At 41.6% G+C, this 27888-nt stretch overlaps 1 protein-coding gene across 1 annotated transcript in view; it reads left to right on the top strand.

The window, feature by feature from the left end:
* Positions 1-26405, top strand: part of GUCY2F (guanylate cyclase 2F, retinal) — a 52677-nt gene extending 26272 nt beyond the window's left edge. Inside the window, exons 15-18 of the mRNA XM_013191257.3 lie at positions 2805-2903; positions 5058-5152; positions 7341-7426; positions 20607-26405. Coding sequence (XP_013046711.3) covers positions 2805-2903; positions 5058-5152; positions 7341-7426; positions 20607-20745 — 419 coding nt within the window. The 3' untranslated portion in view covers positions 20746-26405. The remainder of the gene's footprint in view (positions 1-2804; positions 2904-5057; positions 5153-7340; positions 7427-20606) is intronic.
* Positions 26406-27888: the final 1483 nt, after the last annotated feature.

Here is a 27888-nt window from a genome sequence, read left to right on the forward strand (position 1 = left end):
GGCACCCCCAGCTCCTCTGGGCAGCCTGGGCCAGGGCCTCAGCGCCCTCAGAGGGAAGAATTTCTTCCCAACGCCTCCCCGAAGCCTCCCCCCTGCCAGGCTCCAGCCGGTGCCCCTCGTCCTGTCCCCCCAGCCCTGACAAAGAGTCCCTCCCCAGCTTCCCTGCCCCCCCCGCAGGCCCTGGCAGGCCGCTGGCAGCTCTCCCCGGGGCCTTCTCTTCCCCAGGCCCAGCACCCCCAGCTCTCTCAGCCTGGCCCCACAACAGAGCTGTTACAGCCACTTGACCATCTTTGTGGCTCTCCACTGGACTCATTCTAATACCTCCATGTCCTTCTTGTGCTGCGGTCCCCAGAGCTCAATGCTGGCCCTATTACCTTGCCCTAAAAATCTTGCCTGTTTTTGGTTGTGAGCTTTGCAGAAATGATTGGATGATTGCACTGACTGATTAGAAACCTAAATTTAGACATCCATGTGGAGGTGTTTCCAGGACTGTTAAACGGCCTCCACTGTCTCTGTGGTTGGTGGAGATCTGGAGGACATCATAAGTGGGCCTTGGAGATCTGTTCAGCTGCAGGAGCCTTCTCTGTGGTGAGCAGAGAGGTTCTTACAGCGCAGTTAACTGCATTGACCTGGCCTCCACCAACTGCAGTTGGAGCTGAGATACCTCAGTTTGTGCTTCTTAAAATAGAATCAAATCCTCCTCAGTAAAGAGCTCGGTTTCAACAAGAGCCATTTATTCTCATCTTGTAACATCTATTACAGATGGAGCTTTGATCCTTTCTGAGATTTCTGAGTGCAGCACCATGCCATTACCCAGATTACGCTGGGAGAGTTAGTATTTTATCAGGGGAAGCTCTTTCTGAAGTATGAATTAAAATGTCTCCATCAAGACCCTTTTGTATGTCATAGTGAGTACACATTAAGGACCAGTTATGGATGCATTAGGTTCTTAACCCAGCATCAGCAGTGCCTTTACAGTTGTGCTATAGAGGTGTCTAGACTGCCAAAACTAGACCCTGAAAAATCTTCCTTTAGTGCATATCGCTCCTCTCCTAAAGAACTTGAACAAAAGTAGAGAGTACTGGTAAGAGTGAGAATTGAATTAGAAGATACTCTGAAGGGCAGTGAGTTTTCAAAGGCTGCACAGCGTGTTGTTGGCAGTAAAAGCATTAAACCAAGTCCTCCTGATCTGCAGCATTCCCTGCATGCTGTTTCATCCAGACATGCTGTTGAAAAGTCCTTGTAACATTTTTGGTATGAAGCATTCTTCCTCTCTATTTTTCAGTTTTTGAGTAAGTGATGGCTCATCAGGCAGGAGTTAAAATCAGTCTCCTCTCAATTTGCATCCTCTCAGTTTGCATCTGTATATTGTATAAAAATACTCTTACTTTGACTCTGCAGTAACATTTTTTCAGAGATCATAGCAATAGGTTTTCCTGTAAAGTCCTCCATAACTTTCAGCTTTACAGGAGTGGTATATTTCAGAGTGCTTTTGATCCCATACATGCATATATGTATATATACGTTAAGGTGAAAGTTAAAGTGTATGTGTGTGTGTGCCTTGATGGAGTTTCATTTTCCTTAAAATGCATCTGAAAACTATATGAGGAAACAGTTATTTTGGGGGCAAAGAAGGTTAAAATCACAGTTAAATTGCTTGCTTTGTTACATTGTCATAAATACCAGGCAGCAAACGAGTAACTGATCTCACTTCTAAATTAGGCTACAATTATTTTTTAAACATTTTAACCTAAAACATTTTGTTTTATTAAAACCTTATATATAACATACCTTTAAATATTGTTGATGATGTACTACATTCACAACTCTTGTAACTTTGCACGGCAAAAGGTTTCCTAGATATCAGTTTTGTGAAATCTTAACGCAGAAGGATCATGACATTGAGGAGGTAGGTAGGCAGAGCCTGAAAAGACATATGTCATAAATGCATTCAGTGGAAAATACAGAAAGGCCTGTCTTTTCTCTGCAGGACATCCCACATCTCGTAACATTACTGAGAATATTATTTTTTGTGTGTGTGTATGTGCGTGTGTTTATTTTGCAAGCCTGATACTTTAGAAGGTGGGTGATGAAATTTAGCATCTCATCCTTCAGAGCCCAATCCAAACATTAGCTGATCCAAGCGCCCAGATGACACTTGTCTATGCTGCTTGGCTGTCACACTTTACATTCTGTGTATGTGCACCTTCAAGTGAATCCTACATGTATAACTCTTGCTGAAAACTTGGCACTAGTTCTTTGGGAGCTACTTGGAAGGGAGTGATCTTGTCTAAAGGATGAGAGAGAGGAAAAATAAATAGCTTTTGGCTAGACAGGCAAGCTAATGATGTCTTCCTTTCCAAGGAGGGGACACAGGGTGGTCCAGCATGCTGCCAGCATCTCTTGATTCCTAATGCTGACTCTCAGTCCTGATTCACTGGGACACAGGGCATGTCACAGGATCTCAGCTTCAGCTTTGTCAGATGGAAAAGGAGGTCAGAGATGAATTTTAAAATGAGATTTCAACAGTCCTTGAGCCTCCATGAACTCTGAATTAATTTGTCCCAGATGACAATGAACTGAGACAAGAAGAACTCTATTAGGCATAAAACAGCACTGTCCAATTCAGAGAAATGACTGTATTTTGACTGCTTGTAACAAGCATGAAGGCCAATGACATCTTTAAAAATCCTTCTCCTGTATTCCCAAGTGGAAATTTTTGGATATCAGAAGGGAGGATGGGATTTGTCTGGGAGTGAACCCCATGATTTGTACAGTATTATCAGTTGGATTATGTCTTTCAGGGCCTTGTGTGGCGGGCGTTGTAGGTCTGACCATGCCACGGTACTGCCTCTTTGGAGACACGGTGAACACAGCATCGCGAATGGAGTCCACAGGCCTGCGTGAGTATTTGGGACAACGCCTGGGGTGGGTGACTGACGAAATTCTCAGGGGAGATGAAGAAATGTGCATCTTTAGCTGTAGGCAGTACAACTGAATCAGCTTTGCAGAAAGGGGCAAGACCAATGACAAAATTAAAAGCAGTCTGAATGGGAGGGTGTCAGCTTTGCCCTCAGACATCAGTCTTTAAGACAGATGAAACATTTAGTTTTAGCCTTTTTCCTGCAAAATCTCAAAAAAAAAAAAAATGTTCAGTCTGATCCAGTGACCAGTGTGGCTCACACCCTGTATTCTAGCTACAGTCCTCTGATTTGGATTCCCTCAACCCAAACGAACACGAATCTTGCCTTATATTTTTCTTCCATGGGGGCTGCTAGTTGTATCTTGCTTTCAGACTGGTCAGTGCTGAGGACCCTTCATTCAGAGCTGTTCTTGTACAGTAAATAATGCACCTACCTTACTGGCTTACTGGCATATTTTGTGATGGCTTCATTTATCAGCAGTAGAAACTCTTTGAACAAGTGGTGGCATGTCCTAACAAAATCCTTAAGATTCCCTTCCCATTTGGGTTTTCTTGATGTCTTTCTCGAGGGTTGATGTTCCCTCATGTTCTTGCCATTATTTTCCCGAGGCTTCCAGTTACAGAAGTGGAATATTAATCTGCATTTCAGTCATACGCATACACAGATCTGTTTTCTGCTGGTGTCCTTGACTTAAACATGGACCTGGAAACTGTAGTGGATGAACTGTGGGTGACACAGTGGACAGCTAGGGACAGCAGTGTCAGGGCCCTGGGTGAGATTTCAATTGGCTTTTGATGTTCAGGCCATCAGTACAAGCTGATTGCCAAAGTCGAAGTGTCTCACATGTTTTAACCCTTGCTCTTGACATTCTCAGCAGTTCTAAGAGATTAGGCAGTGTGTCTAGTTTACAAACTACAGGAAGTCTGTGATATTTAATACTGAAATCTTGAGGACTTGCCAGGCTAGAAATATGTTGTAGTATATATGTCACATTAGAAATTTTCTTTTTCTGTCATATAGCCATCACATTTCTAGTTCCAGTGATTTCAACTAGTCTAATTAAGACTAACAATTAGACTCATAATTAATTAAGGAAAATTGTCTGTCTTATGATTATGTCTGGCTTATTTTAAGAGGCATGTACTGAATTGAGAAAGGAGTGGAAAGGAAGAAATACTAATGGCAAGAGAGATATTTGAAAATTCTCCAGGTTTATTCCCCTGGAAATGCAAAGTCTGAGACTGGAACCTGCTAATGCTGCAGAAACAAAAAGATCTTTGTACATTAATAGAAACTTATACATATACACAGTAATAGGTATACTGTAGTTTACTGTGTCACGAAATGTAGCTCAAAGCTGTGGTGTTCCTCTGCATCAGTTTCTTAAGCTGATATTCTTTTTTTCTGATCATTCTGATCAACTACAACAATAAAATTATAAAACTATTATGGGAGAAAGTATTTTAGAAATATTTCCCGGGTGTTCAAATCAATTGCACAGCAACAAATTTCAGTGAGTTCCAGCAATGGCTGTAAAACAAACTGGGGAGATGGGAAATTGATAAAGATTTCTGCCTTTGCCCTTTTTGTTCATAAAATGTTAATGGCAGCTCTGGGTGGAATCAATTACTGAAAAGTCTAGTTGAATCTACATATATAGCCACATTGTCGTTATGTCTCATTGCAAACTCCATCTCTTTGCTCTTAATCCCAGCACCTGTTTTTCATATGATGCTGCCTGTCTGGAGCAGGACTTCAGCTGGTTATTTTTCTTTTCTTTCTTGCTGCCTCATTACACTGTGACAATAGATATTAAAAAAGACATTCTTCATTGCAGCCAGCACTGTTGCTCAAACACCATTTGCTATCTTTATGAAGAGCAGGACTTCCCATGCTTACTCTGTTGGTGTCCTTCCCCACGAAGTCACCATTGTAGATCTCCTCTTGCACTGTGCTTGTTACAGCCTTACCTGGAGGACCCAATCCATCAGCATCATACTCTGTGTCAAGCAGCACCACACATCTTCTTGCCAGCATGCCTTGGAGAATTTTTCCTTGCATGTATGAAGCGGTGGGGGGGTTCACAGTGTGTGAGCAGTAGACTGATCCATCTGTTTTGCTTTCCATTCCCAGCTTACAGAATTCATGTCAGCCAAAGTACAGTGGATACACTTCGGACTCTAAATGAAGGCTATGAAATCGTACCTAGGGGAAAAACAGAACTGAAGGTAAGAAGGCCAGGGCTGTGTGAAATGCTTCATAAGGGAATCTTCTCGCTTAAGGAATTTTCATGTTAAGCTTTGTTTGGCCCTTATCCACCACTCTTCCATGCAATCAAAACATTCCCCAAAACATTCCCCATCAGTTGCTTCAGTAAGTGAGGTAATTCTTGAAGGACCATGGAAAAATCGACAGTGTCAAGCACACAGATATATGCTATGTATCTAACTATTTATTCTAAAAATCGGAAGGAGAAAAAAACTGTTGAAAAAGTTGGTGGCAAAAGCATTTAACAATGCCATTCTCATCTGAAAGCTTCTGTTGTGAGTAGATTCCTGGTGGAGAGGGTGAGTGAAAAGGCAAAAGTCTTTTCCCAAGTTATTTTTTTTTCCTGGCCTTTTGTTTCTGAAGTTTATAGGGAGAGTTTATCTGAACCTTAGATCACATGCCAAAATTCTTACCCCTGCCAGCTACTGCCACGCAGACAGAGTTCTGCAGGATATCAAATTCTGCCTATTAGTCAAGCCCAGCTCTGTCACCCTCTGTTTCATTTTAACATCATCCTTGAGTAATACTATACACACAACAAGGAGCCACTGGTTGCAATAGGACCGCTCTTTCTCAGGGAAGGAACCATAGCAAAAAAAGGTCCTGAGCAGAATTTACCAGTCTTTCAGTGGTTATCAGAGAAGTGTAAAATATTGGCAGAGAGAAGGAAGAATGGTCACGGTATAAGGCAACTCTATTCCTCATTCAGAAAGAGCTTGTTTTGCCTCTTGAGGTTGATAAATACCATGAGGAAGAGGGAAGGGATTATACATTAGAAAACTCCGCAGTTCCAAAGCATATGATGGGCTTTTTGTTTGTTTTGTTTTGTTTTTGAGGCATTATGTAATCGTGGGGGACTCACAAAGTTATAGGGGATTTTGTTGAAAAGCTGCATATGAAGGCTAGGGGTCACTTGTTCTAAAGTCAGTATCTACAGTGTGTGCATGCATCTCCACCTGAGCTCTCTGTTTTCCCTGTCAATGAGAGCTGTAGGTACAAGTGCAGCATCCTTCCAAGGTGGACATTCAGAACAGGCCAGAGGAAACACAATGGAATCTAGAAGTGCGTCTTAATTCTCATGATTTCAAAGGGTACCTGGTGACTTGCTCGCCTAAAGGTATTCATATTATGGAGGTTTACAAATGGTTACATGAATTAGTACCTTCAACTTACCCATAAAGGACAAAGTGGGTACATTCCCCTATTGACCATCCACTCACTGTATGAAATAAGGACTTTTAAGAGCACAAGAATACCTCTTAGCATTCAAAATTTAACTAGTTTTCAGCCAGAAATGTTCCCAAAGTTTAGAACTCTGTTTAGTCCATCGTTGACAGAAGATGCTACTTTTCACGCTGTCTAAATCAGATAAACTAAATAATTCAAAACATCGCTTCTCCCCGTATGTAGTCAATAGAAGTAGGAGGTTTGCTTACCTTAAACACCTACAGTAGAAAGTATGAATATGGCCCCAGCTCTCTCAACAATCTTTTATGAAAAGTGGAATCATGTCACCCAAGTTTATATGGCTCCAACTGGGTATCTGAGGTAGCTATTCCAGGTTTATTCAATTGAAAGACACCTTTACATAGTCAGTAAATTGGCACTTCAGGAAATTATTAACCTGACTTGCTTTCAGTGTCCAGTTTTTGGGAAGATGGATGTCACCTTAGAAGTATCTGTTCTCCTCCACTGGCTCCAGTCAAGGATGATTGACTCTGATATAGTTGTCTACATTACATCAGAAGTATCTCACTTTAAAAGTTAAATTATTGATGCAGGGAGAGGAAGTGATTATTCTGATAGTCATCCCAGCAGCAGCTGTAAAATCTTTCAATTACTGATGTTAGTACTGAAAAATAAGATGATTAGAAATCTTGTAGCTTCTCATTTCTATTAAGTTGTATATTTTCAATGACCCAGGTTAGTGAGAGTCATTTGTGCAGTTTGAACAAGGCCTCCTCTTTAAGGACAGTGAAATTAAAATTATCCCTGAGCCATTGCAAAAGAGAGGCCAAGACTTCCAGCCATGCTCTCTCTCTGGATATATACGAAGCCCTCAGAAACCCAGTAACAAAATTATGTATTGAGCAGAGGATGGTCTGAAAACTGCTCTTTATCTGGACTTTTTTTTTATTATTATTTTAGGGTAAAGGAGTAGAAGACACATATTGGCTAGTTGGGAAAAAAGGATTTCTGAAGCCCTTACCTAAACCTCCTGAAATAAAGCCAGGGTAAGTGTGACTTCATCACTGTTCAATACATTCATTAAAAGGTCACTGTTGGAGTTCACAGGCTAACTAGCAGTCTTTCCGTGGTGTCTATTTACAAAGTCTGCATTGTTTTTCTTAGGCTACCTACATTTTTTCAGGCATAGTACTGGGACTCAGAAGTGGTGCACTTGCTTCAACACTTCTTAATCACAGTTCCCAAGAAGTGGCATGGAAACTTGTTGGTTTTCCCCCATAGTCCATTAGAAATGGAGCACCAGGGAGTTCCTTCCTGAATGTCCTTCCTCTTCTGTGTGCGTACAGGAGATGTACTGGTAGAGACACTTTCAGGCCTCTTCTTTCATCAATGTATGGTGACACTCAGATCTTTCTCTCATTGCATCAAACTTCTTCAGAAGACACCATCCTCATTACAAACACATTTCTTCCCTGTATCACTGTTCATTTCAACCAAACAATAAGGAAATTGTTTTGATTTAGAAATAAATCAGCATTATATAATTAAAGACTTAACAATGTTGCCTCCTTATAAGAGGTGATGAGCAAAGATTGCCTACTTGAAATTCATCCAGCCATTTTGCACCTTTGCAATGCCTGACTTTGCAAACTGAGCGCTCCCTGCTTGGCTGTCACATGCTGAATGCCTAGAAAGGATGTTATGGTCAGGACATGAAAACCAGGAGTGGGATTGGTTTGACAAGAACATTGTAGTCACCCACATTAAAGTTACTCAACCGTGACTGCCTTTATAGTCAACAAAGAGAAATAAATGCTTGGAGGGTGTGATTCGACTGGCCTGCGTAGAGTAAGATGAATTGCCCTTAAAAGATGCTTGTTCTTGTTGACCGTAAAGAGGTCCTACAGTGACTAGCTCAGAGATGGATGTCTGACAGCAAACAGGATCTGTTTTTGCTTTGACTCTGACTTCCCTTGAGTAATCTTGTTCTTGCCTCATTTCCTGTTAGTAAAATGAAAAGGGCATTCATCTCCTTTTGCAGATAATATTTAACTCCTGGGCAATTGCATTCAGGGCAGCCCATGTGTTCAGAGCGCTCCCAGAGTTTTCCTGGGATAGCATGGAATTAACAGCATTTTGGGACATATCTTTTAAGGTATCTGGGTGTCAGACAGGGTGGAAGACAGAAAGTGACTGGAAAATAATTGTGAGAGAAGCACAGTGTTTCTTTAACTTGGAGGCATTTGTTACCAGTGATGCATTTTTAATGGGAAATATGAAACATGGAGCAGATTTGCCAGATTATTGGAAGGTGTCTCTGCCTTTGGCACGAAGTTTGGAACTAGATGATCTTTAAGATCCCTTCCAATCCAAACCATTCCATGATTCTATGATTCTATAATTACCAAGGTGAATTGTCTTTCCATGAAATCAAGGAAGCACCAAGATTAGGTCCTTCTCATCTGTGTTTTACCATCTAAAAGTCACTTGTCAGGCCTCTGTTTAATGTTGAGGTTCCTTCTAAAGCCCCTTAAAGAGACGGTCTTCTGGCAATGTGTGCCTGTATTTGGTCGGATTTATGCAGGCCAGAGCTGATTCTAAACAAGGACTGTAAATGATAGAAAATATATCAGGTAATGGGGCTGGAGAGTGGGGCAATAAAAAAATTTCTCCCACACAACCAGGATCAAGGGATCTTGAGCATCCTTTTATAACCTCAGAAGAATCTACCATTAACACTGCCGAGAGGGAGGTGATCTTCTGCTCTTGCCCCAAAGCCTTGATCTTCACAGTTCTTTTGAAGTATTTGTGTTCCCAAAGATCCTAATACAGCAGTTGAATGAATGTGAGAGTAATCAGACAAAAAAAGCAGAGTTCTATGAAACTGAATCTGTTCTAGAGAAGGGTTCAAAATGAAAACTAAACCCTGTAGAAGCAACTGGATAGCCAAGCAAAGCAGATAATTGGAGAACTGCCTCATGCACAGGCAAAGTTATTATTGGGGAAGGATCAGAAATGGTGCCCTGTTTTTCCAGCCTTATCTCAAGGTTCAATTTCTATGTTTATGTTTATGAGATGTTGACAGTTGTTCCTCTGTTATGGCTATATCTTCACCAATATGGTATTCAAGACACTGCTTGACACTCACCTAAATTTCCTCATCTGTAGGCTTTTGAGCTAACAAAGAATTAATTCCTCCTGGATAAAGGAGTGAATAAATTTCTCTTCTACTCCTCTTTTCACCTCATCCTGAAGCAACTCATCTTCCACTTAGTCTTTCCTTTCTATGAGATCTTGCATGATCTGGTCACTCATAACTGTTGGGATCAGTGAGCAGAAGTAGATTTTCTTCTTCTGTTCATAAGAATGCATGAAGAATGCATTCCTCATCACTTCATTCATCATGGATCACCAGAGCTAGCAACCCTCCTCTGAGAGGTATGCTGAGAGGTACTTTCAACTCATCATTTGGCTTTCTGTTTGAACTCTTGACTTAGACCACCAAAGGAATCACACTCATTAAGTATTGAACAACAAGGAAAGTGGAGTTGCTTCAATGAAGAAAGTTTCAACTCTCAGGCTAGGAGATTCCTCTTACCCAAATGATCCTGTAATGCCTATTTTAACGTAATTTGCCTGGCAACCATGAGGGGTATTTTGCTTGAGCATGTCCTTAATTCCTGGTGTTCTTCCAAGAGCTGAAGGTGCCCATTGCTCAGAAAAGAATGGTTGCCAACAAGGCTGGGTGAGGGTATTTCTCACACTGCGTAGTCTGAGGAATTTCACAAAACAGAATTAAGTTTAACTGTATGGCTACACACTTTCCCATCTGTCAGCTGGATTACCTTTACTGCCAATGTGAGCTCTCCCCAGTCATTCCAGTTGAGAGATAAAAATGGCATTTGCTTGTCTCATGCTTCATTTTGCAACTTGGGTGATGTAAACATCTGCAGATGGGCAGTTATGGTCGTGCTGAGAGCTGGTGCTTGTTAAGAGAAGCTTTATAAATTGTGTTTGGTTTCATGCCCATACTATGGAAAGACAAACCTTTAGGCCATGGATTTAAGGTTTGCATCCTGGGGATGGAAGTGCTGTGTGAAGAAAGGTCTCAAAGTAATTCTAAGAAGATTGATTTCGTCTTCATAAAAATTTCTGGATCTGTGTCTGACCCCATGAGTTATCTCCTAGAACTCATATGAACTTGGACTATTTGATGAGCTTAGTCTCGCTGACAGTCTATTAATGCTCCTTGCTGTCACGATAAAACCATGAGTAGTGTCCCTGACAATACTCCATGAAATATGGAGTATTTAAGACCTTCACTTCAGAGGTTTGTGAAAAAGACAGCAGGTAACATCAAAAAAAGTGCTAAATTTATTTCCCGTGTAGAACCCATCATTGTAGAACCCATCAGCCAAAAAAAGCTGAAAGCACAGTCATTAGTAGAAGGATTTCTTGACATGTGAAATCAGTTTACTAGCTCTGGTGGGCACTCACAAGCAGACCTATGATCAGGTAGCTCATATAGCTGTTCATAAATATTTATAGATTAATCAAGCTACGTTATCTCACTTCAGGCTACCGCTGTGCTTGCAGTAGTCTTGGCACCCTTAGATCTGGAGAACAAACCTGGACTTTACATAGATGATAGACTTTGCATATATGAGTCTGCTAGAATCCAAACTTCAGCAAATGTAAAAATGTGGGAGGATATTCAGTTATGTGCCTTGGTTAATACCAATAGCCCATAAAACACTGGGAAAACAACCCCTTCCGGCATTGCTGAAATTACTGAGAGAATATATCTGATTATCTAGTAATAAACCTCAAGCCATAAGCAAATGACTAACAAAGGAACAATTATTGCACCTACATAATTTGAATTTAATTGATATTCACCAACATCTGTGTTTAATCCTAATTACAGACTTATTGGAGGCATTAATTGGAGCATTCTCACTGATTTTCATTGTCTGCACTAGGCTTTCATACATTTGCAGTTGCATAAGGAGGTTTGGGTAAACACACATTACTCTTAAAAGCCAGGTGCTGTGGGTAACGTTATTCACATAGGATACAATGCATTTTAATTAAGAAGAAAGTAAATTCTATTAAATTACCTAATATGCTTCTTTCCACCCCTACTTTCTTCCAACCATGCATAAAATCAAATGAACGAAAACACTATTCATAAAATTAACCTTATGCCAAGCTGCTCAGGGTCTGTGTATCTGTTCTCAGAAGTAAAAGCTTACTGGAAATCAGGTAAGAAACCCTTTCACATGCTATTTGTAAGGGATAGGGTGGATATTCATTAGTAACCCCAGGACACAAAGAAAGCGGAAGTTTAATGCCCAAACTGCAGTGCTGCCTCCTGCTCCAGACAGCTTTCTTTTCTGAAGGTTAACCTCCTTTATGGGTCTGGTCAAATTGCAGTTTTACCTGCTTTATATGAGACCTTTAGGTTTTCTTTGCATCAGAGAAAGCAGTGCAGGCTGTTAAACAGACTCCTTAGGCCTTTCCTTGCTCCAAGGCAAATTCCTACACCTTACGTGATAGATGTCTACCTTGTGATGGGTATTATTTCTCCTCCTTTCTTGCAGCTTGTTAGGATTTGTGTTGCTGCATGTCAGGATTGGGTTGGGGCTCCATGGTGCAATAGTCACATAAGGCAAAGAAAAAGGCTTTCCACAAAAGCCTTATACTTTACTGGAGGAAATAACAGCCAATTGGGGTGGGCATAGAGAAGTCATACCAACATGATGAAATAGCAAAAGCAAGCATGATGAACAATTGAGCAGCTGCCTACCTGTAGACTAGATTATTTTTGGAGATTTCACAATCAGATAGGTTGGAAGGAAGGTTGGGAGGTTTCTTTGAGGGTACACCAGGAGACTAGTTTTGGGGCTGAAGAGCAGACGAGGAAAAAGCACAAAGATGCTAGATTACAAATGTGAGAAATTAGATTGGGGCACTCCTGTTGCCCCCAACAGCACAATGAACGTGATGTTATACAAATCTATCGGATATAAGCCTCATCTAGACTGAACCATAAATGCTTTTGGCAAAGCACTGAAATATTATCTACTACTAAGAAATATTCAATAGCCATTGAAATTCAAACAAAACAAATAAACAAACCACAGCCTTTAACAGGGGAAAGGATCGTGTTCATTTGCAGTTCCAGGGAGTTAAGTAACACAAAGGGTTTTCTAACTTTCCAACTTCTATGATCCCATTTCAGAAATCCCTTGCTTTGGTACAGAATACAGTGCTTTCAAGCAGCAGGAGCCTTCTATCCCAGAAGGTAGTTTTATCTGGGAACTTTTCCCTTATAACACTATTTTAAATTAAGTAGAATATCAACTGGAGAAAAAAAAATACAATTCAGTGATGAAATATATAGATTATGGTTCCTCTCAAGGGTTTCTAACCACAAACACAGTGCCCAGGGAAAGAAAATACAATGGTTTTGGATTGTTATTATCGAGCCCAGATCCCTGCTCTTGAATGAAACCATGCAGAAAGTCTAAAGTCCAGAAGAGCCCATAGGACAACCAGTCCAAGATCATCAGAAATAGTAAGCACAACATGAAGTGAGAAATCACTGAAAACTGATGGTGCAGCCAGGAAGAGGAGAAAGTTTGGGGGCTTTCCCATCCTCCCATACATGAGGGCCACCCTTGGAGAAAGCACCAAGAACTTAATTGAAAATGAAATGGGTTAGAAGCAGTGAAGGATGCTCAAAGAATCCATGTCCAAACACCAAATGATAAATGTCAGGAAGAAGACACCCGTTGGGACAACAGGGCTTCTTATTCTACCCTACGGGAAGCTCTCTGATTCAGTGTCTGTAGGAGGCACCCTGGCAGGATGGGAGAGGATCAGTGCAGAATCTTTACTGTTGCTGCTGATGCTTCTTTCTGAGAAGCAAGTTAAATGATTTCTCTTCAGGATCCCATTTGAAGGTTTTTACCCAATGCACATTTTAACCTGAAATAAAGAGCTTGTAGAGCAAACAGCAGTGACTTTTTTTTTTTTTTTTTTTTCTGTCCTTAAATGGCTGGACTTATATAATAGCGTCACAAGATTTCATAAAAAAACTTTGTATAACATATAAGAAGAGGGTTTTTTTGAGAAATCAAAGCATATTCTGGCTCATAGGCTTGATCACCCAATGGCAGAACAGATACTTTTTATTTCACAATCAATGTTTGCTTCTCAAATGATCTCTGAACCCCTAATACAACAGCAAGATGAAAAAAAAGGAACGTTCTGGTCATGTTTATGGCATAAAGCAGGTGAGAAAGAAGATTTTTTATCTCTGAAATTTGATCATTTTAAAGGGGGAAAGAGAAAGAAAGTGACTCATCTTCCTTTGAACAAGACTCTGACTTGGAATGCAGTTGCTTCAGCTGATTTATTTAAACAGCCTCTTTATGAGCAAGCTGAGGCTTCTGGAAGAATTGGCTGTAATATTAGATTAGAGAATTGCTGCCTATAGCAAGAAACCCCAAATGAAGTGTTCAGAAAGGAAGCAAAGTCAGGCAGGAGCACTGCCTAACTGGAAGATGTGATTCAAAGTGTCACCCTTCCATCTGCAGATATTCGTACACATTTAGGGAAGGGCAGACCTGAAATTGTGCTGTGTCTGGCTGTCTTTGTTGTCCGCATTCTGGCATGCAGGTATCACCTCAGACATGCCTGAGATGTTCCTAGATGTGCCTGGTAGTTTCTCCTGTCTCACCCAAGCAGGCTGGGAGGTGAAGTGCAGGGTGAAGGATGTTTTTGCAGAGGGACAGAAATAGAGCAGCAAGCAGCACCTTGGTGGCAAGAGGGACTTGCAAGAGTAGGTCCTGGGCGCAGGAGTGCATTTTGGGGTGTTTCTTGCTGGATCTGCCCACACTTCCCATGAAAAGTGAAATGTGGGGAAGCCTGAGCTGAGATGTAATGAGCTGCCCAAGATCCCTGCACCTTGCAATAAAGCATGCCTTGCTCCAGCACAGAGGGTTGCGTGAGCTGGGGATAAGAAAAAGAGAAAGGAGGGCAGAGAAGACAATGTCTTCTGCAGTTGTTCTCGCCAAAGGGTAGAGGGTGGCCAGGTCATAAAGATGCTCTCTGTGGACCTGAACTTTCCCCATATAACTGGGAACTAGAATTTGCTCTGGCTGCCTCTGGTTCAAGCCAGGAGATTGTTTTTTTCAATGCTTAGGAAAAAAATAAATGTGGTTCTGTTATTGTAATACACCACATTCAGGAAAGAGAAGGCAAATTCCTTAACTTCTCTGGGCAGCTGCTGTAGGACAGGCAGGAAGATCGTGTCCAGGGAATTTAAGTGCAGGACTTCACATGAAATTTTCTCCAGCTGGCTTCAGAAACAAGGTGGAGGGAAGAGAGGATCTTGGAAAATAACGGCTGACAGGCAGAGGGGTTTTGCAAGAGGTTAGGATGGAGGATGCAGAATCAGCAATCTCAGTTATTCAGACACTGGCAAGTTCGGGAGATGTGTCAGTGCTGTTTGTACTGGATCTTCCTTCTTATTTTTGTGCTGTGGATTGTGCCAAGTCATTATCAAATGGTCATTTGATATTTGTGTGAGCAGTGTTTGGAGCTAGAGCTCAGATAATCTGATATTGTGCTTGACTCACAAAGACCCTGGTGAGGTCTTGGCCTTCCAGTGGGTCACAACCTCCTGCACGATCGTGCAGAAACAGGCAGCAACTACCTCCATTCCCCTGTGGATAAAGTCCTGGAGAGTGGAATCAAAGAGCAAGTCCGCTCGTGCTTACCCTTTTGTGACTGAATTTTGCCACTGCTTGCATAAAGGGGCTGGAATAGAAGTGTTCCTCCTCCCAGCCCAGCTGGTAGGACATCGGTTTACGTAAAGTTATTCATCTCTGGCATTAGACACATCCATCTGAGCTCTCTCATCTTTTAGAGTCACTGTAGAGAAATGGGCACTTCTAGGTGCCACTCTCCTGCCCTACAGAGGACATCTACTTTGGGATAAACCCAGACTGTGACCCAGCAGCTTCTATTTTCCTCCACTGGCTCAGAAGAGAGCCCAAGATTTATGGCTCCCATAGAGAGTTCTCTGTTGCAGGTAGATAAAGCTCAGTGGGATGAATCCCATGTGAGCTGTAGATTCCCAGAAGAAGCCATTCCTCATCCAGCCCATCAGGATTATGTCCTCCAGGCTTCCCTGTCCTTGCAATCCAGCCCTGTGGGCTCCAGCAGTCATGGGAAGTTTTATAAATAGAAATCAGTGTTTCTATAAGAAGGAAAGATGTTCCCACAGCTGAGTATTTAGGTAAGGCATAGAGGACAATGTGGTTGGATGTTACCATTTGTAAAAAATAGGCAAAAAAAAGCTGAAACCTGTGTTCTGTCTCCCACCAGAAAGGTGGTTAAGTTTGTGCTAAGCTCTCAGGGCAAACTGGCAGTCCTGAGGGACATCTAAATAGGATTTCCACTCAGAAATGTGCCCATAGCTTTGAGAGCTGAGAATCTCTGAAAGCATCACCCCTGTGGAAGGGCAAAATGCACTGAGAGAGGAGCTGGACTAACCAAAGGCAAGATCTTCACAGAAGTTTGGTTTTGCTCTTCCCTTTGATGAATTAAGGGGGGATCAGAGGAATAATGGAATAAGTCACTGAGGGTTCATCTTGTCAGACACACTCAGAACACAGCCATCTAATAGAAACCTAGTTTGAGCTCCTCCATCAACAAGTCATTTATCTCATCCTGGGAGAGATATGTAGGACATGTCAAGTGCCCTCTGGAAGTGCCTGGCTATACAGATTACAAAACATGTCTGTTTCAGGGCAACTTCAGGACATTTAAAGTGGAATTAGCTAACCTCACCCTTTGCAATAAATTGGGCTGAAGTGATACTGGAGGGGAATAAATGAAATCTGAACAAGGCCCAACATTTGTTTCCCTTTTTCACACCAGAAGACACTTACATTTCACATAGTCTCCGCTATGGTCTGTTCTTTATTGCAGATGAAACTGAACTGGTTCTCTCTCTAATGGCCTACATGTTCACTGCAGGTGTAAAGCTCATGGGTTACCCTCGGAAGAAATTGCAGAGTTCAAAAGGAGGAAAGCTGCAAAACTCCTTGACAAAAAGGCCTAGATCTGAGGTAGTAGCTGTAGGACAGTCCCCACGTAGCTCTGCTATTTAGTGTCTGCTTGTGTGTTATTTGTCTGCACTTCGCTGGGTGTAGTGCCACGCTTTTTGTCAAAAATATGTATTATTCTTTTAAAGTGTCTTATTCAAAAAGGTGTTGGGAACTGCGACAGAGCTGTCTAGAAACTGTAGTAACCTTGTTGGGTGATTTCCTAGCAAAATTATGACCTGCTCTTGCATGATTTGGTTGGAAATCAGAAGTTATATGTGTATAATAGCATGAACCTGCTATACCTGATCAAATAGGTGCTGCTAGAATAAAGCTGGCATATAAGCATGCACGTACACACAGGGTCTGATGCCCCTTGAGAATGTTGCATGGTTGTGGTTTTTTAGTATCTCTGAGAGTAGCAATAATGCTTCTACTCAGTGCTTCTGAACTATAACTTTATTTACACTTTCTTAGAAAAAGACAGATGTGGATGAAAGCCCCCAGTGCCTCAATACAGGCTGCTTACAAACCTCTAAGATACACAATATCAAACTGATAAAGACTAAAGTTCCATCCGATTTTCTCACAAGGCTAAAACCCAACAGAGCACTTCTGGATGTGTTGCTCTTTCCCAGCCATGACTTTTAAAGATCCGGGGGGTGTTAAGCTGTTTCAACTCCCTTAAGAGATCTATTTATTCATTTATTTTTCTGAGAACAAAATTTGGGACATACTGTGCAGAGACCTGCGTAAGTGGTAGCATATGTGAACACTCGCAACTAAATATAAGCTCCAAAGCCCAGAGGACCAGCATGCTGATCTGTACCTATGATCACAAGCTACTCCTCCAAGGCCAGAAACAAAAGGACCTCTCACTTGGGTTAGCGCTGCCTGGCAGAAACTGTACGTATACTAATATAAAAACATTTAGCACATATATCACCCACAGATATATTCTTCACTTAAGGCTGATTAGCAATACGTTACAGAGAACAGAAGGTCCTCGTTAGCTTACTTGGCTCAATTCTTGGGAAACAGCAGAAAAATCAGTAAGATATTCATACCTGGAGCTTTTCAATGATCCTAGTTCAATCCTTCTTTTGTGCCTGAAGCTTTCAATGGAACAACAATGTCCTCAACGGCCACTTATCCCCCTGTCTCTGCTTCATGTCTTAGTGGTGTTCCCATCTGATCTTAGATGTACTTCATAAGATGAAAGGAATCATGCCATCAATAACTTCCGTTTTTCCCTGATAAGAATAAAGGGACTCTAGACAAAGTATTTCAAATGCAGTGATCTATAGTTCTTACACTCAGTTTACAGTCCAATTTGTTGGACATCCTTTAACAGTCTTACTGTGATAAGATAAGGTTCCCAAACTTTTGGAACATTCATATAGCCTGTAGTCTAGAGGCAGGCCAAGACTGATCCTCACACTCAGAAGATAAACCCTTTAGCTGTGAAAGACTGTGGACTCTGCTGTCCTTGCTGGATCGAGAACAAGTGATGGTTCCTGCTTCCTAAAACAAGTGATGGTTCTGGCCAGATCTTGATAAAAAGGTACAGCAAAGTATGAGCACCATCAAAGTACACCTCCAGGCACCCGGAGATAAACCTTTTGGCTATACCTTGTACTTTCTCCTCCAGCAGAATCTGTAGGGATTCTTCTGTAGAATCATAACATGGATCATAACATGGGTGCAACGACCCGCACAAGCAAGTGGGGTACAGCCTGGAGCACCATGGGTGTCCGAGGCAGTTGTGCAAGGCTGGAAGATAAAACAGCAGCTGAAAGCACCAAGGCTTAGTTTCTTGAACTATTATTCTCTCTCTCTCTCCTCCTTTTTTGCCTCTCCCTCTATTTTGATGACTTGTCCCATGAACTCATCTCAGTAACAGCAGACCTCTCGATTCCTGTTAGGAAAATACAGTAAGCACCCAAATCACGGCATCTTGCTGGCCAAACCACAGACTAGCAAGGTGTGGTGGGCCAGCAGTTAAGATCTGAAGGTGAAATCTGAAAGCTCATTCAACACAGGGTGTTTGATAAATCTTCGCTCTGTCCTTAAAGGTGAAACTCACCCTTACACAGAACCACAACACAATTACAGCTTACTATTTCTCCTTCTGACCCACTGCAGAGATAATCTTAGGTGATTTTGCCTGCGTGATCTCTCCAAAGGTTAAAACCAGAACTTCAGAAACCACTCATTTCTATTGATTAATTTTTTCCATCACATTTTTCTTCTCTTCCACCTTTCTTCTGCTCTGCATCAGCTACTTCTTCTGTCTTGGTATGCAAAGACATCTCCCAGAAACACAGTGGAAGGAAAATCTTCTTTGTCCAACACTAGAAAGGCTTAAAAAAGACACTTAAGGATATTTCTTTTCCTTGTTTCCTTTGTGGTTGCACAACAGTTCTGATCATTTTGACGGGGGCATCAGTTCTTTCTCATAATATTCAATGAATGAAATGTCAGGGTCAATCCTCCACTGAAGCCTAAATCACATTGAGATGATATATTTGTAATTTCTTAAGACTCAGGAATTTGCCCGTAGTTTTCTTTCCTGTTTTTTTTTTTCTTTTTTCTTTTTTTCCCCCGTAGTGTGAGAGTGAAGGGAGCAGAGTGCGTGCTCAGGTTGGAGGTCCTGGACCTTTTCTTGTTACATCCAGATTTAATAGCCTGTCCTCAGAGGCAGATAACTAGACCATCAAAAACAACTGCAGAACCTGAGATCAAATAATAAAATGCAACTCTTTGAACGATACCAGAAAGCATTAGGTATGTAGTGCAACAGTACAGGGTGTCAGTGATCCACCTTGCATATCCAGTTCTGGTTCCAGTGTTACTAGTATATGTATATATTTTAAATATGTCATATATCCTTTATCCTCCTGTGCTGTCATTAAGGGCAGTTTCCTTAGGCTCCTTAACAATTCTATACTACTAACTGGTCATTAGTGTGAATACTCTTTGGGCCTGATACCATCCTGTCCCCCTCCGTTACAAGGCTTCTTATCTTACACTTTTGGGATCTCTGCTTTATATAGTTACTTTTACATATATTTTTATTCTAAAGTAATTGCTTGTTCATTGTACAGTGATGTTTACAGTTTAAAACCTTACATATCTGTGTATGTGCAAAACAGTTTCTCATCTATTTCTTTTTCATATTTATGTAATCATAACAGTGTTATTGATATGTGTTAGAATTTGGTTCTTTTCAGCTTACAACAGTTGGGATTATATTTTCTTCTTTTATACGCAGTTAATTTGATTTCATGGGATGCTTTTACAGGACATCTAGAAAGTTGAGACCTACCTAAAACCTTGCTATTCACTCAGCTGCTGGCCTTCTACAAATTCTTGATGTTTCATTTGTCTCTGAAACCCCTGTTATATTATAATAAATCCGTGCCTACCAACAGATGGTAGAACCTGAGCATCATGGACACTTAGAACTTCATTTCAAATGAACCTCTTCAGCTCCATCACATCAGTTTACTAGCTTGGATCTAGATTTAATCTCTGAATTAGACAACCTCTTGCTCAGCAGAGCCTGTTGTATCAGGAACAGTGCCGGGCTGAGGCAGCAAAACTGCACCTGGATCTCAGGTGGATGTCAGCATTTTCTGTTTCTCTGTCCCTCCTGTGTTGGGAATGGTAGGATCATGGGGCTGTCAGAGCAGCTGAGCCTTCAGATTTCCCATAAGTGGCAGTGAATGACCTCAGACCCAGAGAAACCCGCCTGATTAACAGGGAATCTCTGCTATTACCAGACAGAGGCTTTATCAGGCTTGCGATGCGCAGTTAGAAATATTCTTCATAAGCAGAAATGATGTTTACCTTTATGAAGTTGATATCCTTGGGTGAAAGCTCTGTCCATCCCACTAACCCATGCAACTTCTCCAGCACTCGTATGGTCTACTAGGACCACCACATCCCTGCTGTTCTGCATCAGTGACCCTCCCTGCTTGATGCTTCTTGATGGCTTGAGAATGTCTAATATTTATGCTCTGTCTGATGCAAAATGATGTAAAATAAAAAGCTGTTCTGTAGTGAGCAGGGCTGCTAATTCCTTGTATCTTCTGTTTTACAGCCACAACTGGTCGGGCATGTTGACCAGGAAACTCAAATTTGTCCTGAGGAACACAAAGAGGACACTGACAAAAGCAGCCTTTAAAGAACTGGGGAGCATGAAGGAGACTGAAATGAGTATTGAAGAGGAAGAAATCTAAGAAGAGCACACCAAAGAACTAGTAAGACCGGGATGCTTGAAGTCAACCCCCGTAGAGAAGTCCACACCCTCCATTTAATTCCCTCCCAGCCAAAAGCAGTATAATTGCTGAAGCCTCTTAGCTCTTGCAGGAGGAGAGCCTGAGAAGGCAGATGAAGCCCAATCATCCTTTCTCATTGAAATTGGGCACTGGATTAGAGCTTTATTCATCATGGTTCCATGTGTGCTTTTTTACTGGGGCCCATTGGAAGGGAAGTGATGGTGCTTTCCTTCATCAGCACCTCAGTCACAAGGATGGGCCCAAGGCATATTTTAGCTAGGTCAGCGTGGCAGCATAAACACATCCAGCCATGCTTGGCTCTGTATTAGAACAGTAATGCCAGGTGTTAACTCATTAACCATTTTGCAATAAATAGGTTTGTTGTTATAAGAAATGCTGGTTAAAAAATAAGATCAATACAATTCTGAAGAAAATTTTTTTGACAACAAGAAAAAAGATTTTTACTCCCCCAGAAAGGGAAATTTTCAATCAAAAGGCTTTGTTGCTGCATGCCAATTTAAGCTGAAACATTTTCTTTTGAATTGACATTTCTGCTGCAAATGCCATTTTAATGCTATTTTCAAACTGAAATGACTGTTTTGAAATGAAGCAGTTTGGTATGAATCAATATTTGTTTCCAAATGCCAAAATGTGATCTGATCAAAATGCCAAAACATGTCATCTTTGCAATCCCAGATCTCAACTGGAAGAACATTTTTTTCTTTATAAACACATACATATAACATATCTAAAACATTTTATGCTTTTCATCCCAAAGCAGAATGAAAAGAAAATGTCAAGATACTGGAAAACTGAGATGCAGAGATTAATGTTCTACAGTCCCTTTAGCTGACTGATACTAATAAGACTAATGAATTTTCTTACCTGCAGAAGTGAGGTAGAGGGAAGGAAAAGTTCATTATTTAATCAGTAGAAGAAGCCTAAAGAATCACAGTATTTTTCCTCCCTGATCTCTAAGTAGTGTCAAAGCCACTAATATTCAAAGTAAGCCTCCCAGTGGGTAAAAATAGCTTTCTACATAGGGCCAGCATTTGGCCTGTAGGCACTTCCCACAGAGAACATTTCATCAGAGTCAAAAATTTTTATTGTTGGCCACTTCTTCTTCCAGATTTTTTACTTCTGTTCAGTGTCTAGCTTCTAACAGACTTTTGGAAATTGCTGTTTTCTCTCCAGCCAGGCTGAAGAGAAGTGCAGATATGGTAATTTAATCAATATTACTACCAGAAGGTGCTCACTGAAAACACCGAGACCTTTCTCAAGCCCAATTTGAACTCTTCTCAACGCTGCACCCAGGACAGGTTTTTACCAGTTAGATGATAAATAATAGTCAACAACCCTCTTACGTTATTGAAGATAACTTTATTAAAGAAGGCAAGCCAAACTCCACAAATCTCAGAAGGATACTAAGTGAACAGCTAATTCACCATAGCAAGTATAAGGCGTGTACTGTCAAAGTAAAAGCTGTTCATGCGGTATCTATCTGAAGAGTGAAAATGGGAGGAAAATCTATTCATATTCTTCAATACCCAGATTTTACTCTTTGGCACCTGTCTTTTTGACAGTAGCTATTTTGAGATGAAAGTTGGTATTCCAGGTGGGAGAAGTTGGCCCTTGAAAGATAATCTGTCAAAGGGGTTATAGGACACTTCAGATGTCAAACAGGACTAAGAAAAACTTTCACCATCTGCATTCTGCTCATCCCTCCAGTCACGAAGTCATCCAGCAACAAAGTGCTGTGGAGGAGATGTGGGCCAAGCAATTCTCTCTCAATGTACATCAACATACAGTTCCAGGGAAGGATGTAGACTGGATTATTCTGTGCAAATCTGAGTTTAAAATCAAAGAATTTCTATATAATCCTTGTCTTTTTCATAATTTTCCCATGTTAAAAACATTTGTCAGGGCTGTTCTGTTATGTAGTGGTGTGGCTTATGTCAACCTGGCCTTACCTCTCAGCTAAATACTCTTACTAGGTGGAGCAGACAAAAAACACATCTTGTCTATAGGTGTCTGATGATCTCTACCTTCACTGGATCATTGGGTTTTCCTTATAAATGCCTCTGTGTATTCAAGACTGGCCTCCAAACGAAGAGAAACACCCACAAAGATATGCAGAAGATTTATCTGACTAAATATATCTCTGTAGGGTGCAGTCTGAAACACTCACCCAGAGAGATGCCCTAACACCGAAAGGAAGCCAGCACTTCCAGGAGTGTTGCCTAGGCTCCAACAAGCAGGTACCTCTGTGTGCTGGGTGTCTTGGCTCCCATTAGAGTTAATGGAGATCTAATCACAAAATCTGAGGAGCCTAATGATTCCACTGAGCCTGAAATGGGTGCCTGCAACTGGATAGTGCAGTCACCACAAAGCTTCACTATTGGCAAGGTCTCCATTCACGTAGTGGGAGCCTGGGCACATGGTGCACGCAGAGAGAGCCAAATGGAGAGAAATGTCTGTCATGCAATCCAGCTGCATAAACATGGGGACTTCATGCCCTTTAAGTTGTCCTGTAGTATCTACAATACCCAGACTGAGCTGATAAGTAAGACACGGGAGCAGTTTTGTACTGGCAGCTGGAGGCCAGACACAAAATCTTATGATCTGAAATAATGCTAGGCAGATATGTTTAATGAAATACATCTTTAAAGTTAGGTGTCTTAACCCCAAAGTGAAGCCCATCCCAGATATCTGCATTCAAATGGATGAATCGTGCCCTAAAAGTACTTGCCATCGACTGTAACAGAATCTGCACCGGTCGGTTCAGTGGAGAAACCTACATCACGGATGACTAAAGTCAAGCTGGATGAACCTCACTCCCACATAGTTCATCACCAGTTCGGAGGAGGTGCTGGACTCTCTGACATTTTCCCTGGAAAACTCCAGCATTGTGCTTGTCTAGATGGCAAGTATGTGCTAATCCTCTCTGAGACACTTCTTATTCCCAGCACACAGGCAAAGTGGATGTAAAGGAAAAAGCATGTGAGCAGAAAACATAAAATCCTGAAAAACTTCTGATTGATCCTTTTATCTGGTAATGTGACAGCAAGCAGGAGAGAGAATGACTTTCTGCTTCTGATATATGTCAAATTACACATTTGTAAATGTATGGGGGAAAAAAACCCACAAAAAACAACATTAAAAACCAACTCACTTCTTCAAACTACTGCTATGTATGTACTCTCTCAACATCTGCACATATGTACAGATATATATTTGAATTTTGGGGTACCTAGTGTTGTTTTCTTTAGTCTAAGACAATTTAAAGAAAATGTTGGGTAGCTGTAAACTGAATTCTTCATCTGAAGAGCATTTAAACAAGAAGATTTCAATCTGCCCTTCTGCACACAGTTTTTGAATTCCTTCTTCAGCATGCTGTCTTGAAAAATAAACAGCATTCTTTGAATTTATTAAAAAATACATAAAATAGTAGATCTGTGGGAAAGGAGAGGAGAAAAGCAAAGTTCTGATCACTGACGACTTCAGTAATCCCAGGATAATTCTTAATTCTCTTTGAAGCCAGTGTGTTTTTTTTTTCCCTCTTAATTTCAACAGGAAGAAGCCAAGGACTCATCCCCAAGTGTGATAACCTCTGCTGTTAAAAAGCCATAAAATATATTTATATTTTCCTGGTATTGTTCTGTTTAGACAGGTTTAGGTTCACTCGTGAGATTTCTTCCCACACTAAACATAATTACTGTATCACACTCCTCTCTTGTTATTCTGCTCCTAAAAATAGTGTTTGGATGTCATGATGTTAAGATGGGGCCTGGAAGCAGCAAATGTAAATCTTGTAGCTCTGCAGCCAGCTTTTCAGGTGATTGTGGACAGGTCGCTTGGCTGATTTCTTGGATAGTGAAGCACCCACTCTAGAAAACATGATAGCAGGAGGGTTTACTGCTAATGTTATAGGGTAAATTTTAATGTAATCATGCAAATCTGCTGACAGCTGTAAAAGATGTACTTATGCACAATATAAACCATCTGAATATAGTTTATATTTCATACAGGATCTACAGTATTTTTAATAGTGAATTAAAACCAAATGCCAATAAAGATCCTTGGAGACTATCCTTCCACATGAAAATCTTGTTCTTCTACGTATCTTTACCTTTATCTCAGATTGCTTTTCAGCTCTCTCTGCAGATAAGGTACCTATAGAGAACCCCATATATTCACTCCATTATTAATTAATTTAGAGGCAGACCCCAACAAGGTCTCAAAATAAGCAGGCAGTGGAATTATGAGGAGATGCAGAAGAACCTAAGGATGGTGTGGAGCAGCCACGGCATGGATGGGTGTCAAAACAGCTGCAAGTACCTATATCTGGGAAAGCTGCCTGTACTAGGGGATACTGCAATGGGGAGGGAGTAACATCACTCCCCACAGCACATTGCTCACTGGAAAATATCAAGGTCCTGCCCTGGGGCTTGGGACTGCAGCAGGGTGGCAGCAGAAGTAAGGCTGTGGGTAATTTTGCAGCATTACCCCTCTTTGAAAGCATGAAACTATGTTGTCTCTGTCCTGGCATCCTCATGCAACAGCACCTTCCCTGAAGCTCTGGTTATTTTCCTTGGCATTACAGAGATTTGTCCTCCAGTGGTGAGGTCAGGGACAGCTCCATGGTCACTGCAGCAGGTGCCCTCCCTTCTCTACAACCTCCTCTCCTCACATCAGCAATGCATTTGCCTCTTTGTCAAATGAATGGGAGACATCAGAGCAACCTACCCCCTTCTGTCTGTGTGACTGTCCTGGATGCATCAGCTGGATGCAAGTCCATGGGCATCACCGATGAAAGATGGGGTAAGGATTTCTTACCCCTGTAGTCACACATCCTTTTGTTCCCCTTTGGTCACGCCACAAAGTCCTAGAATGACTCTCATTGCTGACCTCATCTGTGACAAAAATAATCATTTTGAATAAAAGTGGTGAAGCTTTTCAGTGCTTGTCCCACCCCTGGTCTTTGTGCAATGACCTTCTCCATGTTCTGTGCAGAGCAAGAAACATCTACCACTTTCCCTCTGATGCTCATTACTTTGCAGCTGTTGGTATTGTTTCATTTACCATCCTTTTCCTCACTCACAACAGTTCCTCACAGCCATGATATCTGGCTTCATGATATCTGCAGATCTCAGTCTGCCTTGGTTCTCCTTCCTTCTTCCCTGACCAATATCTTTGAGCACCTCTAAACTCTACTGAACAGCACGGGGCCCAGCAGGGATCATCAAGAACCACCCACAAAGGTTGTTGCACAATTAAACCTGATGATTCAATTCTGATCTTTGCTTCCTGCCTCCGCTCCATGATATTTGCCACTCATTGCTTGGAGGAACACAGCCTCCTTAAACGTAGGACCTGTTTCAGATCTCATGAAAGCCAATAAAAATGTTATCAGCTGGTTGTCCTTTCACTGTCAGATTAAAAGGTGTTTGTTTGTTTGTTTGTTTGTTTGTTTCAAATGAATTAAATCCCCCTTTTGCCACTCTTTCTCCTTGACTTGGTCCATGAAGCAAACTAGGTAGTACAGGCTGCAGGCATAATTCAACAACTGTACAACAGACCTTGGATATAAATATGCTCGGATTCGAAAAGCGAGATGTCTAAACATTTTTCATTAACATATGTGGAGAAGCTCAGGGAAGGTCAATACCAATTTGGGCCAAGGACCAAAGCTGTCGTATGTTATTTCTGTATAGGTTGGATGTCCAAACGAAATCCACAATGCGGAGCATGAAATTCAAGTTGGTTTCGAACACAAGGCATTTATTAGCATTGAAGTTTTCTCTCTTACTGTTTCTAGAACTTGCCAAGCAGTGAATATTCCACAGTTTCCAAATGGAAAACGCTCTGGTTGTCTACCATTACCTGCCAGACCCCTCAGCTGCCCGTCTGTGGGGCGATCCCAGCCACCCAGCCCAGCCTCTCACTGCAAAGCAGCCCCGGAGGCAGATGTCTCAGATCCAACCTCCGCATCCAATTTCCTTCCTTATTTATTTTGTTGTTGTTGTTGTTCAGAAGCTGGAACTGAAACAGCATTTCAAAATACTGAAATCCTACAGGAAACCAACTGACCTTTCTCCATGCTAGTCAGAAAGCTGTAGGCAGGAAGAGCAGACAGCAAACAGGCTCTGCGTGCCTTCAGCTCGAGTCTCAAGCCCTTTGCTCACCAGCAACATTGTACTGTCCAAATGTCGCATAGCACAGGATAGCAACTAAGGGCAGATGTACTGCAATTAACTGCTTTAATAATCAGCCCAAGTTCAATGGTTTATTCAATATTTCTTCTATAGTATTAGCAGAATACTATATATATATTAGAATATATTAGAATCTCTTTAATGAGATTCTAGTGCTGGAGAAATCACTTACAGTCTGCTCTGACATATTATTGCTTTAAAGCACAAACCTGAAAACTGTTAATCTGAACATTTCTGAGTTTAAAGGAAGTTCAGGCTTGGCTCTGAACACACGCTTTGTGACTCAGGGCTGTTTGTAATAAGAAAGCATCACAGAAGCTGAGCATTCCTTGCCAATCCCTGTTTTGAGCTGTCTGTGAAATCTTGGCACCGCGTCCCGAGAACACTGTGTGGAAATAAAGCTTTTGTTTAACCTACTTGTGTGGGCTCCCTGCAGAGGTGATTGTCTGCCGGGCCGTATCTGCAACTCTAGCTCCCCAGCCACCATCATCACCAGAAAACTCTGGAGAGAATAACCACGAGTTGTTACCCAAAGAAGGTGACGAAGATTATTCCCAGGAAGATGTCATTGAGGTTGCTCTGGTTGACTGCACTTGTCCAGGCTGCACCATCATTGGGATGAGAGGTAAAACTACGACCTGGTACACGTGCTGGGTCCAAGCCTCAGGACTAATCTTCAAAGTGTCCCAGCAAATGCTGGGGAGCAGGAGTCAGCCTGAAAACGGCTTCCCTACACCTACTGCTGTAGCTTTGTCCTGGTGGCTGGGCACTGGAAAGGTGCAGAATATCCACCACTGGTGTGTGTGGTGAAGAGGGCCAAAGAATAGTAACTTCCTCACCGGGTGAGGCTAGAAGATGAAAACGTACTTATTTAGGTGGAACGAATACG

This window comes from Anser cygnoides, chromosome 1 (genome assembly GCF_040182565.1).
Source record: "Anser cygnoides isolate HZ-2024a breed goose chromosome 1, Taihu_goose_T2T_genome, whole genome shotgun sequence".
NCBI lineage: Eukaryota > Metazoa > Chordata > Aves > Anseriformes > Anatidae > Anser > Anser cygnoides.